A 15,195-nucleotide genomic window follows, 5' to 3' on the forward strand; every position below is an offset into this window, starting at 1 on the left:
TTTTGACAGAAAGTGGGAGACTGAATGAAGTTAGCACAGATGTCATAGAATGTTGGTATAGATATCATGAAACTAGCTTGTCAGTCAACACAGAACAGAATAGTCTGCCGAACAAATGTGAGAGGGCAAATATTTATTCTATGGGACAGAAAGAGAGAAAATAAAGACAGAGGAAGAAGAGAAAAAACAGGGAGGCGCGCCAACTATTTTTATAAACAAAAAATAGTAAAAATTAAACTGAAGATAAAGAAATTAATAAATTAATAAAGAAATTAAAATGAAATAATTATTAAAATATAAATTAATAGAGATGTGACGTTTATAACGTTACACTTTATACTGAAAGGTAATGTAAATAAAAAAAACTGTTGGTACTGGAGTGATGCGAACCCGCATCGATTCAGAGAAGGTTCCACTCAATATTTTGAACAACTTAATGTTTGGACAGGAATATTAGACGATGCTATAATTGGCCCCTTGTTCATAGCAGGCAATTTAAGTAGCGACATTTATCTCAATATGCTGGAAAACATCATCGAACCTTTAATTGTGCATGAATTAGAGAACCAAAGGAACGATCAAAGCAACCTAGCTCTAGACGAAGATTTGCTACACTTCCAACAAGATGGAGCACCTCCTCAATATACAGCCCCAGTTAGGCATTAATTATCCGAACAAATGGATTGGAAAGAGAGGTCCTATTAAGTGGCCAACGAGGTCACCAGACTTAACGCCATCTGACTTTTTTCTATGGGGTTATCTCAAGTCAGTTGTTTATAAAACTCAACTTGCGTCACTTGGGGAATTGCGAGAAAGAATTAAGCAAGCATGTCGCACTATTACTAGAACAAAATTTGGCAAAGTTCGTGCAGAATTTGAAAATAGGCTGTTTATTGTTTACAAAACAACGGAACCCACTTTAGATCAGTTACTGAGGATTTTTACCTCCGAATTCTTTATAACTGAATCGATTCATTTGAAATTTTGTGTGTTGGTAAATAATTACTCAAGGAACAAAAGTTCTATAGTGCTGATGTGCGCTTCCACCCTGGGGGTGTTTGCCACCCCTTTTCGAGGGTGGAAATTTTTTCACTCAAAATAACCACTCTATTCGATAGAAGGACAAATTTCAAACAAAAAATGTAGTAAACATTTTTTTCGCTAGATCAATACTTTTTGAGTTATTCGCTTTTGAAAAGTGTCATTTTTCGTTAAAAAAAACCATGTTTTTCAAAGGTTTTTTAAAAATAGCTCTGAATCTAAGAGTTTTATCAAAATAAGTGTAACGACTAAAATTAAAGCTCATAAAAAAACAAAAAGATTGGCTTTTTAATGAATATTTTCAGTTCAATATTAACTGAGTTATGGCTGTTCAAAGAAAGTTTGTTTTTGTTTTTGTCTTTCAATACTAGTATTTAACGTTAAATAAAGGAAAACGGGTACATTTTTCGACAAAAACTCATATAATATTTTTAAAAGAGCTTGTAAAGACCTTTAAAATGAGTGGTGGTAAAAGTCCTTTGCACCAACTGTACGTGAGATACGATCAAAAAAAACGATAGGTTTCTCAAATTTTTGTAAAAAAAAACGCAATAAAACTAACATCACGTTCACTAGGATTGAAATAAATTGTTTTCCTTATAGAATTCACTTTATTTTAGTGTTTTTTGTATGATATAAAAGTTTAGCCACTTTAGAATACCCAGTTTTTGAAAAAAATATGATTACATTTTTTTTTGTAAATATTAAAAAAAAATCTTTTTTTTATAATAACTTCAAAACTATAAAAGATACGTAAAAGATGACATAATACAAAAAAATAGGTTTTTTTTTTTAACAAAAATTTTCATTTTTTAATTTTTTTGTAGCTTAAAAAATAACGGAGATATAGTTGGTTGAAGTTTGCTTTATAGCGCATGAACCACTGGTCTCCGACCCTTTGACCCTTCACCCTTTAAACATGAAGGACTTTAGAATGTTTTAACATTCCTATACTTATAGCCCGTTAAATTACCTGTAAAATCGTTTTTTATGCATGTTGTAGCATCAAAATTAACCGAGTTATTGTAAAAAAAAGGTTGCGGATCAGCGTGTGGCTGTCGGAGGCTGGGATTATTTTGCAATGCAACATGCGGAACATGCTGTGGTGACAATTTCCAAAATTGTCCTCCAGTAAACGACAAATTGGACGGTGAAAATTATGATTCCGATGATGAATAGATATTCATTTATTTTATACCTCGTTTTATATAAATATTATTTATTTTTAGTTTTTTGGAAAATAAAAAAATTTTAATATATTATAAACTAAATTTTTTCTATTTATGTCCATGTCTAAGTTAAGGATTTAAGGATTTTATTTTTATCAAAAAGGGTGCTTGTAAGAGTTGAAAAAAGTAGGCTTATTTTATAAGTAAAAAATTAACGTTTGTCTACAAACAATGCACTCTAAAAATGTTTCAAATCGTTAAAAATATTGTTTAATTCATTTTTGACAAAGGGGGGTGGTTGTGAAGGTTGAAATGTTGAAATTATAATAAAATGTTATTTTATAAGCAAGAAATTAATTTTTGTTTAATAAAATGCACTCAAGAAATGTTTCAGACCAATAAAAATATATTAAATTAATTTTTTAAAAAAGGGGTTGGTTGTGAGGGTTGAAATGTTGAAATTATAATAAAAAGTTATTTTATATGCAAAAAATTAATTTTCGTTAAATAAAATGCACTCAAGAAATGTTTCAAACCGATAAAAATATTTTTTAATTAATTTTTAATTCATTTTTGTCATAAGGGTGGTTGTAAGGGTTGAAAATTTCCAATAAATAAAATATTATTGTATAGCTAGGGTATTAATTTTTATTTGTATTTAAATACATAATTGAAATGTCTCAAGCTGCTACGGCTTTTTTTTCATATTATTTTTATAAAAAGTATTAGCTTTTAAGGGTTTTTAAAGGGTTTTAAGAGTTGAAAATTGTGAATAATTAATTTTCATATTAGAGAACACATTACAATATTTACCTTATGCGAATAAAAAAGATTTAAGTGCATAAAATAATTAAATCCGTGTTTTTTCCAGTTTCTTCAATAAGGGGTAGTTTTCACCCCTTAAAAACAAAAAGAGCACCTAGAGAGTATATAACTTTTGAAGTGGAGGGTAAGATAAGCTTAATTTGAAATTTTCAAAGAAATCGATGCAGTTATAAAAAATTCGGAGGTATTACCATATTTTAAGCCCCAGTAACTGGATTACTTTGAATATTTACTTAATTGACATTTTTAACAAATTTGTAGTCCAACAAAAACCTCATTAAATTTTCCATTTAAGCCAAAGTTTCACAATTATGGCTTCACCCTGTATAATTATTATTTATACCATTGGATAACATTTTTTATAGTCTTTTGAATGATGAATCACAAGTAGAGGTTTGCAATTTTTTTATTTTGGTGGGTGGGGCCTAGGGGGTTGATGGTGTAAGTCCTCTTTCATGTCATTTTAGTTCCCCCTTACTATCCTATGATAGTACGAGACTAGATCCCAAATCGCCAGCTACGACAAAGAACAGGAGTGGCTGATGCAGTAGAGAGAGTAGCAACACTGAAATGGAACTGGGCAGGTCACGTGGCTCGAATGACAGATAATAGATGGACAAAGCGGATACTGGAATGGAGACCAAGAGATGATGCCTACCGAAGCAGAGGTCGTCCACCAACACGTTGGACTGACGATCTAAAACGTTGTCATAGGAATTGGATGCAAGAGGCACAAGATCGAAATAGATGGAAAATTATGAGGGAGATCTATGTCCAGCAGTGGATAAGCGAAGATTGAATGATACTATCCTATAAACGGTTTCAAGCATTTTTTGATATCAGCTTTTGTTCATGAGATAGAGCCCATTGTAATTTTTAAAATTGACACACTGTATACAATATTATACACCTTATTATATTACACATTATCTTCATTTTTCAAGATCTTAATATAGGCCAATTAACTTAGGTTTTTACTCGAAAGTACTGTATAGACGGGTTTGGCAGTTTAAATATGTAGTATTAGATATTACAAAAAGACTATCATCTAGGGATTCATCAATTTTTTAGTGGAACTATTTTTAAATAATCAATCAAAGCATCAAACTTACTATTTTGCTCATTTAAAACTTATCTATTTAGAGATTTGACGTCAACAGACAACTTTTTCAAAAAAAAAGATACATAAAATGAAATATGCTAAATTAAAATTGGTTAATAAACAAAAAATATCAGAAAAGAAAAGACCACGGTGACCCTTAGCTGGCCCCTACACTAATTGATTAAGTAAACTATTTAAAAAATAAATAAATTTATTTGTTGAAAATAATTAATAATAAAATTTTATTACTAACACTCTTATCAAATGGCCAAAAATTGTCAAACTACCGTAATTATAAACAAATTTAGTCAACAGTTAACGTGTTAAGTTTCTGACGAATATTAAATCATTTTCCTTGCACGTATTACACCTACTTTTAATAAAATGAGGTTGTGCGCCACTTTTGTGCTATACTTTTTGACGATTCAATTTGAAAATCTGAAATTTTTCAAAAAACTTCTTTAAATATTAAATTTTAATATATAATTGGTTAAAAGGTTCAAAAATTTTTAATTTTAATAATTATAAACACAAAGTTTTAATTAGACAAAAATATACGACGATTAGCATACGATTTTTTTTATAAAATCTCCAGTTTGTTTATAATCAAGATTGAGTAATTGTAATTGTTTATTTAGGTGTTCTTTCCAATAAAACATTTTTATTAGTTGTACAAATTTTTATTACGAACATTTTGGTACCAAATTTGCGCGGTTGAGAGCGGCCGGGGGTGTGGGTGTTCTCCTCTCGTCTATTAGTACTCATCCCCCTAGGTACGGCAGCACCGTTGTTATTTGCACTGCCCTATGCGAATGATGTTTCTATGCCTTTTTGTGCAGTGTTCTTACTTTTTGCAAAATTTTTCGCGCTTTCTTTTATCCACGATATTTTTACATATCATTTTCGTCCAAATCTTCCCGACTGAATATTTCTTCTGGCTAAATTCTAATATGAATTACGAATACGGTACTTGTCTAGTCTAAAGTAATTATTTACATAATAATGAATCTTAAAGTTATCAATAACACGTCAAAATGCAAAGTCAATTCAATTCTTTTATCTTATTTGTTAAAACTTAACGTCCTAAAAAACTTTGAATATAAAGATAATACTATGATTTTATTTTTATTTAGTGTAGATAAAATAATAATGGAAAACAGCAACGAAGTTAGGGAGCTCCTAACTAATAAGGAAAAGTATGAACAATGTGTTGATGAGTTAAAATGTGTGCAAGAAATCAAACATAAACCTGACACGTTGTTTCTTTATTTTACTGCAATTATTGGTAAGTTAGGGCTATTAATATTTTCTGTAATAATTAGCTTCATTATCACTGTTATGTTCATTCAAATCTGAACTAGGATTCTTGAAAATATTTCCGTTGTTTTTATTGTGTTACGTTACATTTTATTGTGATTTGTTTCTTAATATTATAGCTAATGCGATATATTTTTCATGTTCATAAAATAAAATGTTTCATTATACGTTGGAAAATGTTGTAATTTTTTTTTTGTTTTTGACTCATCTGCCGATCTTTTTGGTGGTCTTCCTCTTAAACATTTATATTCCCATGCTATCCAGTGAATGATTTGTCAATGTCATCTACCATGTTTCTATCTTGTCCCGTGGCCCACAAATTTGTATTTATAGATAGATATTGTTTTCATAGTATATTTTACTTTTAGTCCAGTCGTCAGAGTTAACCCTTAAAAATCATACGAACAAGCTGAATTTTGCAGAGAATATTAATTTTGGAACCCCAAAAAAAAGTTTACCACCTTTACCCCTGGGAATTCCCCTAAAACCCCCCTCGTAGGGGGTAAAAACGCAAAAAAATCGATTTACACAGAAACTGTACACCGTAGAAAAAATGTTTCAAATAAAAAATGTAGAATGAACCGTTCTCTTAGAACCAACGCTTGAAGCGACCGTCGATTTTGCATGTCAGTTACGCTCGCGAAATAAATGTTCAATAAAATTTATATCAGCTCGACCGTAAAAATTTGATATATTTTGATTCAAGTGACCTATCGACAAAAATCAAAATGCGTTTTAAAGGTAAAGGTTCAGCTTTCGTATACAGTTTTTGTATTTTGCCGCAAATCAACTCAGATTTTATACAGGTGTTAAATAAATAAACGTTGCGCGATTTTTACCATTTTTTATGATTCTCGTGAGATCAATAAAATTGATCACTTTTATTGACTAGTTGTAGTAAAATTTTCATTTTTAGAGATCAATCTTTAAAACCTATGACATGAAATTTCAATTTTGAGTTGTAGTAACAAATATGAGGCATTTGAAATATGAATAAAAAAATGCAGAATTTACTGTTTTATTAAACTGATACTGTTAAAAATTAATACCGTTTTATTAGATCAATGAAAGGGAAGATTGTATTGATCTCGTGAGAATCATAAAAAATGCTTATAAACATTTTTGTTTAAAATTATCTCAGCTACATTTTTTATTTAAAACATTTTATTCTAGGGTGTACAGATTCTTGGTAAATCAATTTTTTTGCGTTTGCGAGGGGGGGTTTTAGGGGAAGCCCAGGGGTAAAAGTGGTAAACTTTCTTGCAACTTTTTTGGGGTCCCAAAATTAATATGCTTAGCAAAATTCAGCTTGTTAGTATGATTTTTACAGGTTCATTGGCATTTTCGTCTCTGACGTCTGGAGTATTTAGTCCTGCACCTTATCTAATCATTATTCTTCTTGTCTTTTAATTTTACGTGGAGTATCTGCCTCTTCATGGCCCTTTCTTTGTAGCTATTTTTTCCACGTTATCTTTTCTCAGCGTCCATACTTAAGCTGCGTCCGTTAGCCCTGGTAAGATACATTCGTCAAATATTTTAGTCCGAAGTTATTGTGGATATTTTTCATTTTTCAATATGTAGCCCAACTTTCCAAGTTTTGGTCTTATTCGGCATTTTATTTCAGAGGTGTGATTCTCTCTGCTCAATTTGATCATTGACCCGCGATATATATATATATATATATATATATATATATATATATATATATATATTCTTCCGCTGAAGCTGAACTGTAGGTTGTCAGCAAGGTCACAGCTGGCGCATAGTGGACGGCGGCGTTCAGATATGAAGATTAGCTGGGGTACCAGTAGCAGCGGCGATACTGGTAAGCGTAATAGTTGTTGCGCCTTAGGAAAATATACCTTAAACAATGCTAGAATAGCATGAGGAAAGCATAAGCCTAGCCTATAATTTAGGTAGAAACCGCGCTATCTCAGAGTGCAACTATAGAGGAAAAAAATTTTTCATAGGTTCGATATCGGACACTTATCTGTGAAATCGGAAAATTAAAATAAAACCTTACAATTATGTACAAAAAAAGAGCATAGCAACATGGAACGTCTGAGGATTGTTAAAATCAGGCAAACTGCATATCTTGGTACAAGAACTTATCAGTATAAAAGTAGATATATGTTGAGTTTCTAAAGCCAAGGACACTGGAAATATAATCATTATGAAATCTTTGTCGGGATCCAATAAAACTGCTCAAAAAGGTACAGCAAGACTAGCTCAAAAGAACGTCGCAAAATATATATACGAATATCTCTCAATAAACGATCGCCCAATTAAAATGACCTTCGAAAATGACAAGTAGATATGCTAACATGCGATGAAACATATAAAGAAGTAGAAGAAGTATACCAGGTAACAAACTGGAAAAATCGCTAATATACTCAAAAAGTAACCATAAGTCATAACATTGGGCAATTGGAATGGAAAAATAAGCAAATCAACCTTAGCACATCAGCTGAAAGAGACAGTTGGTTAGTTTGGAATAGGCAAAGGAAACTAGAGAGTAGAAAGGCTATTACAGTTTGTCATCGAGAGTAAATTAAGCATGGATATTCACGATGTTTAAACATCACCTGCGAAGGTTATTAACCTTGACTTCACTGGGGGAAGATGTAACAATCAAATAGATTACATATTTGTCAGCAAAAGATGGAAAAGGTCAGTAAACAATATAAAGACAAAACCAGCGGCTGATTTTGGGTGAGATTATAAACTGCTACAAGCCGAATTCCGTATCAAATTAGATAATAAAATAGAAACGAATATAAGAATTAATAGTATATACTCAAAGAGCCTGAAAATTTTAAAGAAGCAATAAGACGTAGTAATACATCAGACGCTACAGAAGATACTAACATATAAATAATAATAAAATTATACAAATTCTAAATAAAAACTAGGTAAAGAAAAACCTTGAATGGTTCACGAGAGACTGAACCCAGTACAAGAAGAGTAAAATATTTAATCAAAGAGTTTAGATATTCAAGATATTCATACTAGAAACACTTCTTTTTCTTTTTAATGCGCCCGATCACTTCTTTAGAAACTTCCCTATCTTTTGCAACGTGAAATATCTGTTCAACACTGAGGTCAGTCTTCTTCTTCTTCTTCGTCTAGCCATTCACGTCCACATCTGAACATAAGCCTCTTCAAGTCTTCCTTTCCATTGTTTTTTATTGTACGCTACTTGTAGCCAATTTTTCCCGGCAGTCCTTTTCAGATAATATGTCCATCTCATAGGAGGTCTGCCTCTGGGTCTTTTGTGTTTGTATGGTCTCCAGGTTAAAATTGATCTGTGTCATTTGTTTAGATCGCTCCTAGCTACATGTCCAGCGTATTCCCATTTCAACTTTAATGATTTTTGCACCACATCGGTGACTTTGGTTTTCTGTCTTATCCATGTGTTTGTTTTCTTGTCCTTAAGTGATATACCTAGCATTGCTCTTTCCATCGCGTGTTGAGTGACTCTAAGTATATTCATATTCTTTTTTGTGATTGTACATGTTTGTGCCGCATAAGTTAATATCGGAATAATGCATGCATCAAAAACTTTAGATCTAAGATGTAATTGAATTTGTTGATTTCTGAGTATATAGTTCAGTTTACCGAATGCTGCCCAAGCTAACTTTCTTCTTCTTCTTATTTCTTCAGTTTGAATTTCCCTATTTAGTATTATTTTTTGTCCTAAGTATATATATTCTTCAACTTTTTCTATAACTTTTACGTTTATTATTTTCACGGTGTCTTCGGAGTGCATGACTTTTGTTTTGTTTAAATTCATTTTCAGTCCTATTTTAGAAGATTCGGTATGTAGTTCTAAAAGCATGGTTTGCATTTCTTGTAGGTCAGTAGCTATCAGGATTATGTCATCTGCAAATCGTAGATTACTGAGGTAGCGGCCATTGATGTTTATTCCCTTATATTTCCAATTTAGGTTTTTAAAAACGTTCTCCAAAACTAAGGTGAACAGTTTGGGTGATAAAGTATCTCCCTGTTTAATGGTACAGGGTTCGTGTGTTCATTTTCATTTAGGTAGTATGTAGCTGTAGCTTGGTTCATAGTTTCTTTTATTAAGTTAATATATCTGCTGTCTATTCTACAATTTTGCATTGCGTTTATTACGGCCGTGTGTTCTATGGTATCGAAAGCTTTTTCGTAGTCTACAAATGCTAGGAAAACTGGAAACTTGTATTCGTTACATTTTTCTATTAATATTTTTGTGGTTAACAGGTGATCGGAAGTTGAATAGCCTTTTCTAAAACCTGCCTGTTCATATGGTTGGTATTCGTCTAATTTCCTTGTTAGTCGAGTAGTTATGACTTTGGTGAGTATTTTAAACAGGTGTGACAGTAGGCTGATGGGTCTGTAGTTTTCCAATTTTCGACTATCACCTTTCTTGTGTAATAAGATTACTTTAGAGTTGTTCCAGCTCTTAGGGACTTTGACCTGATGTAAACAACTGTCCACAAGCTTAGTTACAATTGCAATTAGTTCCTTACCTCCTTCTAATATCATATCTGTGGTAATATTATCTTCTCCTGCAGCTTTATTTCTCTTCATATTTTCCAATGCTGTAGTTACCTCTGAAATTGTTACTTTTGGCATTATTTCTGATCCAACATTTTTTATTAATTTCCGTGCTGGTCTCATCTCATCATCTTGTTGATGTGTTCTGTAAAGTTCTGTGTAAAATTCTTCTATTCGTGTCAGTATGTTTTCTCTAGTTGTGATTTCATTTTCGTCTTTTCCCATTAATGATATCATCTGACGTCGTCCTAGTGTCGGTCTGAGGCATTTCATACTCTTATTTTTTTCAATAGTTGTTGTTATTAATTTTTCGTTTTCTTTTCTTTTTTGTTGTCTGATTCCTTTTCTAATCTGCCTATTAAGTTCTCTATATTCGTCGGTTCCCCTTTTGTTAGATTTATTTAAGATCTTCCTTCTTTTTATTTGTTGTAATATTTCTTTGTCTAATTCATTGTATGTTGTTTTTGGTTTTTTCAGTTGCAGAAGGCTTTTATTCACTGTTTCGGTAATAAGGTTATTCAAATCATCAATATCATTGGAGTTTATCTGCTGCATGCTAACTTGATTTAATGCATGCGCTATCTTTTTATTAAATTCACTATTTTTGATTTCTTCAGATGTCCATTTGTATCTTTTTTCATGTATTCTTTTTCTTTCTAGTTTTTTGTTAATTATTAGTTTTGTTCCTATTAGTCTATGATCGCTTCCTAGGTCAAACTGATTTAATACTGATACGTCTTCTACTAGGTTTCTATTCTTCGTTAGGATATAATCTATTTCATTCTTTGTCTTTTTATCGGGGCTCATCCATGTTCATTTTCTGCTTGGTTTTTTTATTGAAAAAGGAGTTCATTGAGTACATGTTATGTTCATTCATGAAATTAAGAAGCATTTCTCCTCTATCGTTTCTTTTTCCGTAGCCATAGTTACCAATTAAATGTTCGTAATCTTCCTCTTTTTTGCCCAATTTAGCATTAAAATCTCCTAATAGTATTTCGTAATTTGCTTTATTTGTATCTATAGCTGTTCTTATTTCATCATAAAATATTTCTACTTCTTCATCGTCGTGGCTTTTGGTCGGAGCGTACACTTGGATCACTTTCAGAGTGGTTCTTTTAGGTCAGTCAAATCTCTGATATTCCTCAGCCAAGATTTCTTCTTTATTTCTTCCCTCTTCTCTTTCTTACATGATGACATGTAGAAGAGAGTATTTATCGTTTCGAAATATGTGGCCCAGATACGACATATTTCTTATTTTAATTGTGTTCGTAAGCTTTCTGCCACGTCCAATTTGTCTTAACACTTCTTCGTTTGAGACTTTTGCAGTCCAAGGCATTCTAAAAATACGCCTATATAGTCACATTTTCGAATTTCCCCAGTTTTTTTTACGGATCGGGCTTTCAAAGTCCAAGCTTCTACCCCATATAGCAATTGCGACCATACATTAGAAGAACCTCAATCTGATAACCATACTCAATGTCTTATTTGTAAACATTGACCTGTATTTTATAAATCCTTTTCGAGCTATTTCAATTCTGACCTTTATCTCCTCATCTTGATCTAACTGTGAGTTTATAAGTGCTCCGAGATATTTATACTTGTCGACCGTGTCTAACGGTTTACTCTCCAATGTCAGATGTATGTTGTCAACAGGGGTTTTCGGGATGACAATGTACTTGGTTTTATCTATATTCATTTGCTTTTTCTCAAAACGGAGATCATTAAAAATAACTTGGGAACAACTATCATCGATCCAGAGGGCGTAGCGGTGACATGGAAATAATAGTGTTAAATTTTGATTCATAGTGTTCAATCACAAATTTGTCAATTAATTTGTAATCTCACAATATTATTAATTTCCTGAATTTGTATAGTTTGACTGTGTATAATTGTAAAACATATCGATTAGTAGCTTCATTACTTATAATTGTATAACCTATCGATTAGTAGCTTAATTACAGTTTGTTCAACTTCCTGCAAACTATTGCCTAATATTTTATTAAGGAAATACCTGCAATCATTTACTCGGTTTAAATTATATTTGCCTGCTTTCAAAAGTCAAAGGTTTTTGTTATATGCAGAGGGTAATACACTTATTTGATCAATCGTAGCATTTTAGTGAGATTATAAATATAGTTTTGGGATTATACAGCAGTCTATTATACATTTTAACATCCACTAGGAAACTAAGTTCCTGTAGCTGGCTGTATACCATGTATTACAAATTTTTTTATTTCAAATCCTTTATAAAAGGTATATAATAAAATACCCAAACGGGCTATATCACAAATACATTACAGAAAGTTTTTCGGAATGTAAATTCCATCATCAGTGTAACGAAGTATACATGCTATAGGATGTTTAAGTTACCGTTGGAATTGGTAACATGGCAACGTATGGCTCTCTATGAAGGTAGAGCCATGTTACCAATTGATGCAATAATAATGTTTGAAAAATTATATCACGCTTCCTTGGAGGTCGGACTAAAGAATAATATGAAAAAGACGCAAATAATGACTAATCTTGTGCTAAATCGAAATATTGCTTTTGATGGAAGGAATATTGTGCAGACTACATAAAGAAAGTACCTTGGGTAGAGATAACCAGACATGTGAGATCCCACGTCGCATAAGATTAGCCTGGGTAGTGTTTGATAAATTAAACTTTGTATTTAAATCGGATCTGCCCATATGCCTCAAAAGGAAAATCTTTGACCAATGTGTGTTACCTGTACCCACTTATGGAGCGGAAACATTAACACTCACAAAACAGGTAGTTAATACGATTCGCGTGACTCAGATGGCTATGGAGCGCCAGATGTTGGATGTTTCTCTGAGAGACCGAATCCCAAACGAAGAAATACGCCGTAGAACAAAACAACAGACGCTATCGAAAAAATCGCGTCGTTAAAATGGAATTGGGCAGGACAGGTTGCCAGATTATCAGACAACCGATGGACAAAACGTATTTTCGAGTGAAGACCAAGGCAAGAAGCAATACGGAGCAGAGGACGCCCACCAACTAGATGGACTGACGACCTGAAGCGTGTTAGCAATAACTGGATGCAAGCCGCACAAGACAGAGACAGATGGAAGAGCTAAGGGAGACCTATATCCAGCAGTGGACGCATACAGGTTGATAATGATGATGAACATTTTTATAGGCATTTAAACAAATGAGCCTTTATGGAAATTTAATGTGTAAAAACAATTTATTAATATAATAAAATAAAAAAAGTGTATTAATATTTTTTTTTGATTTTTTTGGTTTCGGGTAACTATACCCAGTAGGGAGATAAAGAAAGAGGAAAGTTTTGTTGTTTATTCTTTTTTTTAGACAATCGAGTTTATGTAGGTAATGGTCAATATTATGTTTCCAGGGGATTAAGCCGCAAAGGATTATAATGAAAATTATGTTTTTAACTAACTTTTGACGTTTCATTTTCAATATTTACCTACACATATCATAAAAAAACAGTTTGAGAAACTTTTTATGTAATGGTTATTCTAAGTGATATAAATATTTAGTAAGATAAAAACCTTCAAAGATGTCATACAATACCTTTCATTTTGTATGTTTTTAAAAATATATAAATAACTAAATCTAATTACATTTAATTTTATTTCTAGGGATACTTCCTATGGTAATAACTGGATCATCAATAACATGGACTTCCCCAGCTATTTTGAAGCTAGAATCCAACGATACAGCAATCAATCCTATTGGAAAACCAATAACAACATCAGAAATATCTATGTTATTAGGAGCACCTATGTTCGTATCCTTAGCAGGATGTAGCATCTTACAAATGGCAGCGGATCGACTGGGCAGAAAACTAAGTCTACAGATCTTGTGCTTTGGCATATTGGTGGGTTTAGTCGGAACAGCTTATAGCACAAATATGAAACTGATTATAACTTGGAATTGTCTTTACGTAACTTGTATAGGCAATACTATGATGGTGCTCCCTATATATTTGACGGAAATTTGTGAAAATCACAACAGAGCAAAATACGGCAGCCTGATGTCGGTATGTCTCAGTCTTGGTGAGCTCTATTGCTTTGTTCTTGGACCAAAATTTAACTTCAAAATTTTTACACTTTTGGTTGGTCTTCCCCTAGTACCATTTCTTCTATTTTTCCCATTTGCACCAGAATCTCCAGTATATTTGTTTTCCAAAGGAAAGGAAAAAAAATGTATAGATGTATTAAAGCGATTGAGAAATAACAAAACCGACAATGAATTAAATAACGATTTAAATGACATACGAGAGGAAGTAAATAATGTAAACTCAGATAATCAGCTAAAAATTGTTCAAATGTGGACTGTAAAAGAAGCAAGACTTGGTTTATATTTAGCCTCTCTAGTCCTATGTACACAATTTCTGTGTGGGGTACCGACTGTGATGAGTCTTATGGAACCAATCTTTGAAGCATCGAGTTCAAATATCTCCTCTAATACAGTAGCCATTAGTGTGGGAATTGTTAAAACGATTAGTTTCACGGTCAGTTCCATGATTGTAGAAAGATTTGACAGAAAAATAATGTTATTAGTTTCTTCAGTCGGAACTGGAATCTCAGTGGCAATATTGGGCATATATTTTTATTTGACACATCTTAATTCCCCTTTAGTCTCCTCATTACAACTGGTCCCGATTGTGACAGTTCTAGTGTACGTAATGTCCTTTTCTTTAGGTCTTGGACCACTTCCAACAGTTTTAACATCAGAACTATTCACATCCGACCTTCGAGCAACTGCCTTTATTATTCTCTTAAACACGACAGGACTAATATTTATCGGTTTTTCTTCTGCGTTTCCCTTCGTAGCTAGTATTTTGGGGATTCATTGGTGTATGTGGATATTTGGTTTTTTCTGTATTCTTGGTGCAATTCTTATGCATGTATTTCTACCAGAAACGAGAGGCAAAAGTATAGCGGAAATTCAGATATCGTTAAAAAACTATTAGATTTTTTTCTTTGTGATAATCAATTACTTACCACGGAAGTATTATATTACACGAAAATTAATAAAGCTTTTTTAGCTTTTTTAATAAGGATAATGTGGCGTAAAAACGGTATATGATATTCGCTAAGCTTTTCAGTTATTTTCAGATTATTTGGGAATTATTTTCAGAGTTAACACATGATTACTTTTAGTAAAGTTCTATCTGAACCCAGCCTGTTAAACTCTGAGATAGCGCGT

At 32.3% G+C, this 15,195-nt stretch overlaps 1 protein-coding gene across 1 annotated transcript; it reads left to right on the plus strand.

Moving 5' to 3' along the window:
- Positions 1 to 5,274: 5,274 nt before the first annotated feature.
- Positions 5,275 to 15,172, plus strand: LOC140431740 (facilitated trehalose transporter Tret1-2 homolog). Its single transcript, XM_072519621.1, has 2 exons — positions 5,275 to 5,422; positions 13,623 to 15,172. The coding sequence occupies exons 1-2, from the start codon at positions 5,287 to 5,289 to the stop codon at positions 14,957 to 14,959; spliced, it is 1,473 nt and encodes a 490-aa protein (XP_072375722.1). The 5' UTR covers positions 5,275 to 5,286; the 3' UTR covers positions 14,960 to 15,172.
- The last annotated feature ends 23 nt before the right edge of the window (positions 15,173 to 15,195 follow it).

The sequence above is a fragment of the Diabrotica undecimpunctata genome, unplaced genomic scaffold, assembly GCF_040954645.1.
Source record: "Diabrotica undecimpunctata isolate CICGRU unplaced genomic scaffold, icDiaUnde3 ctg00001820.1, whole genome shotgun sequence".
NCBI lineage: Eukaryota > Metazoa > Arthropoda > Insecta > Coleoptera > Chrysomelidae > Diabrotica > Diabrotica undecimpunctata.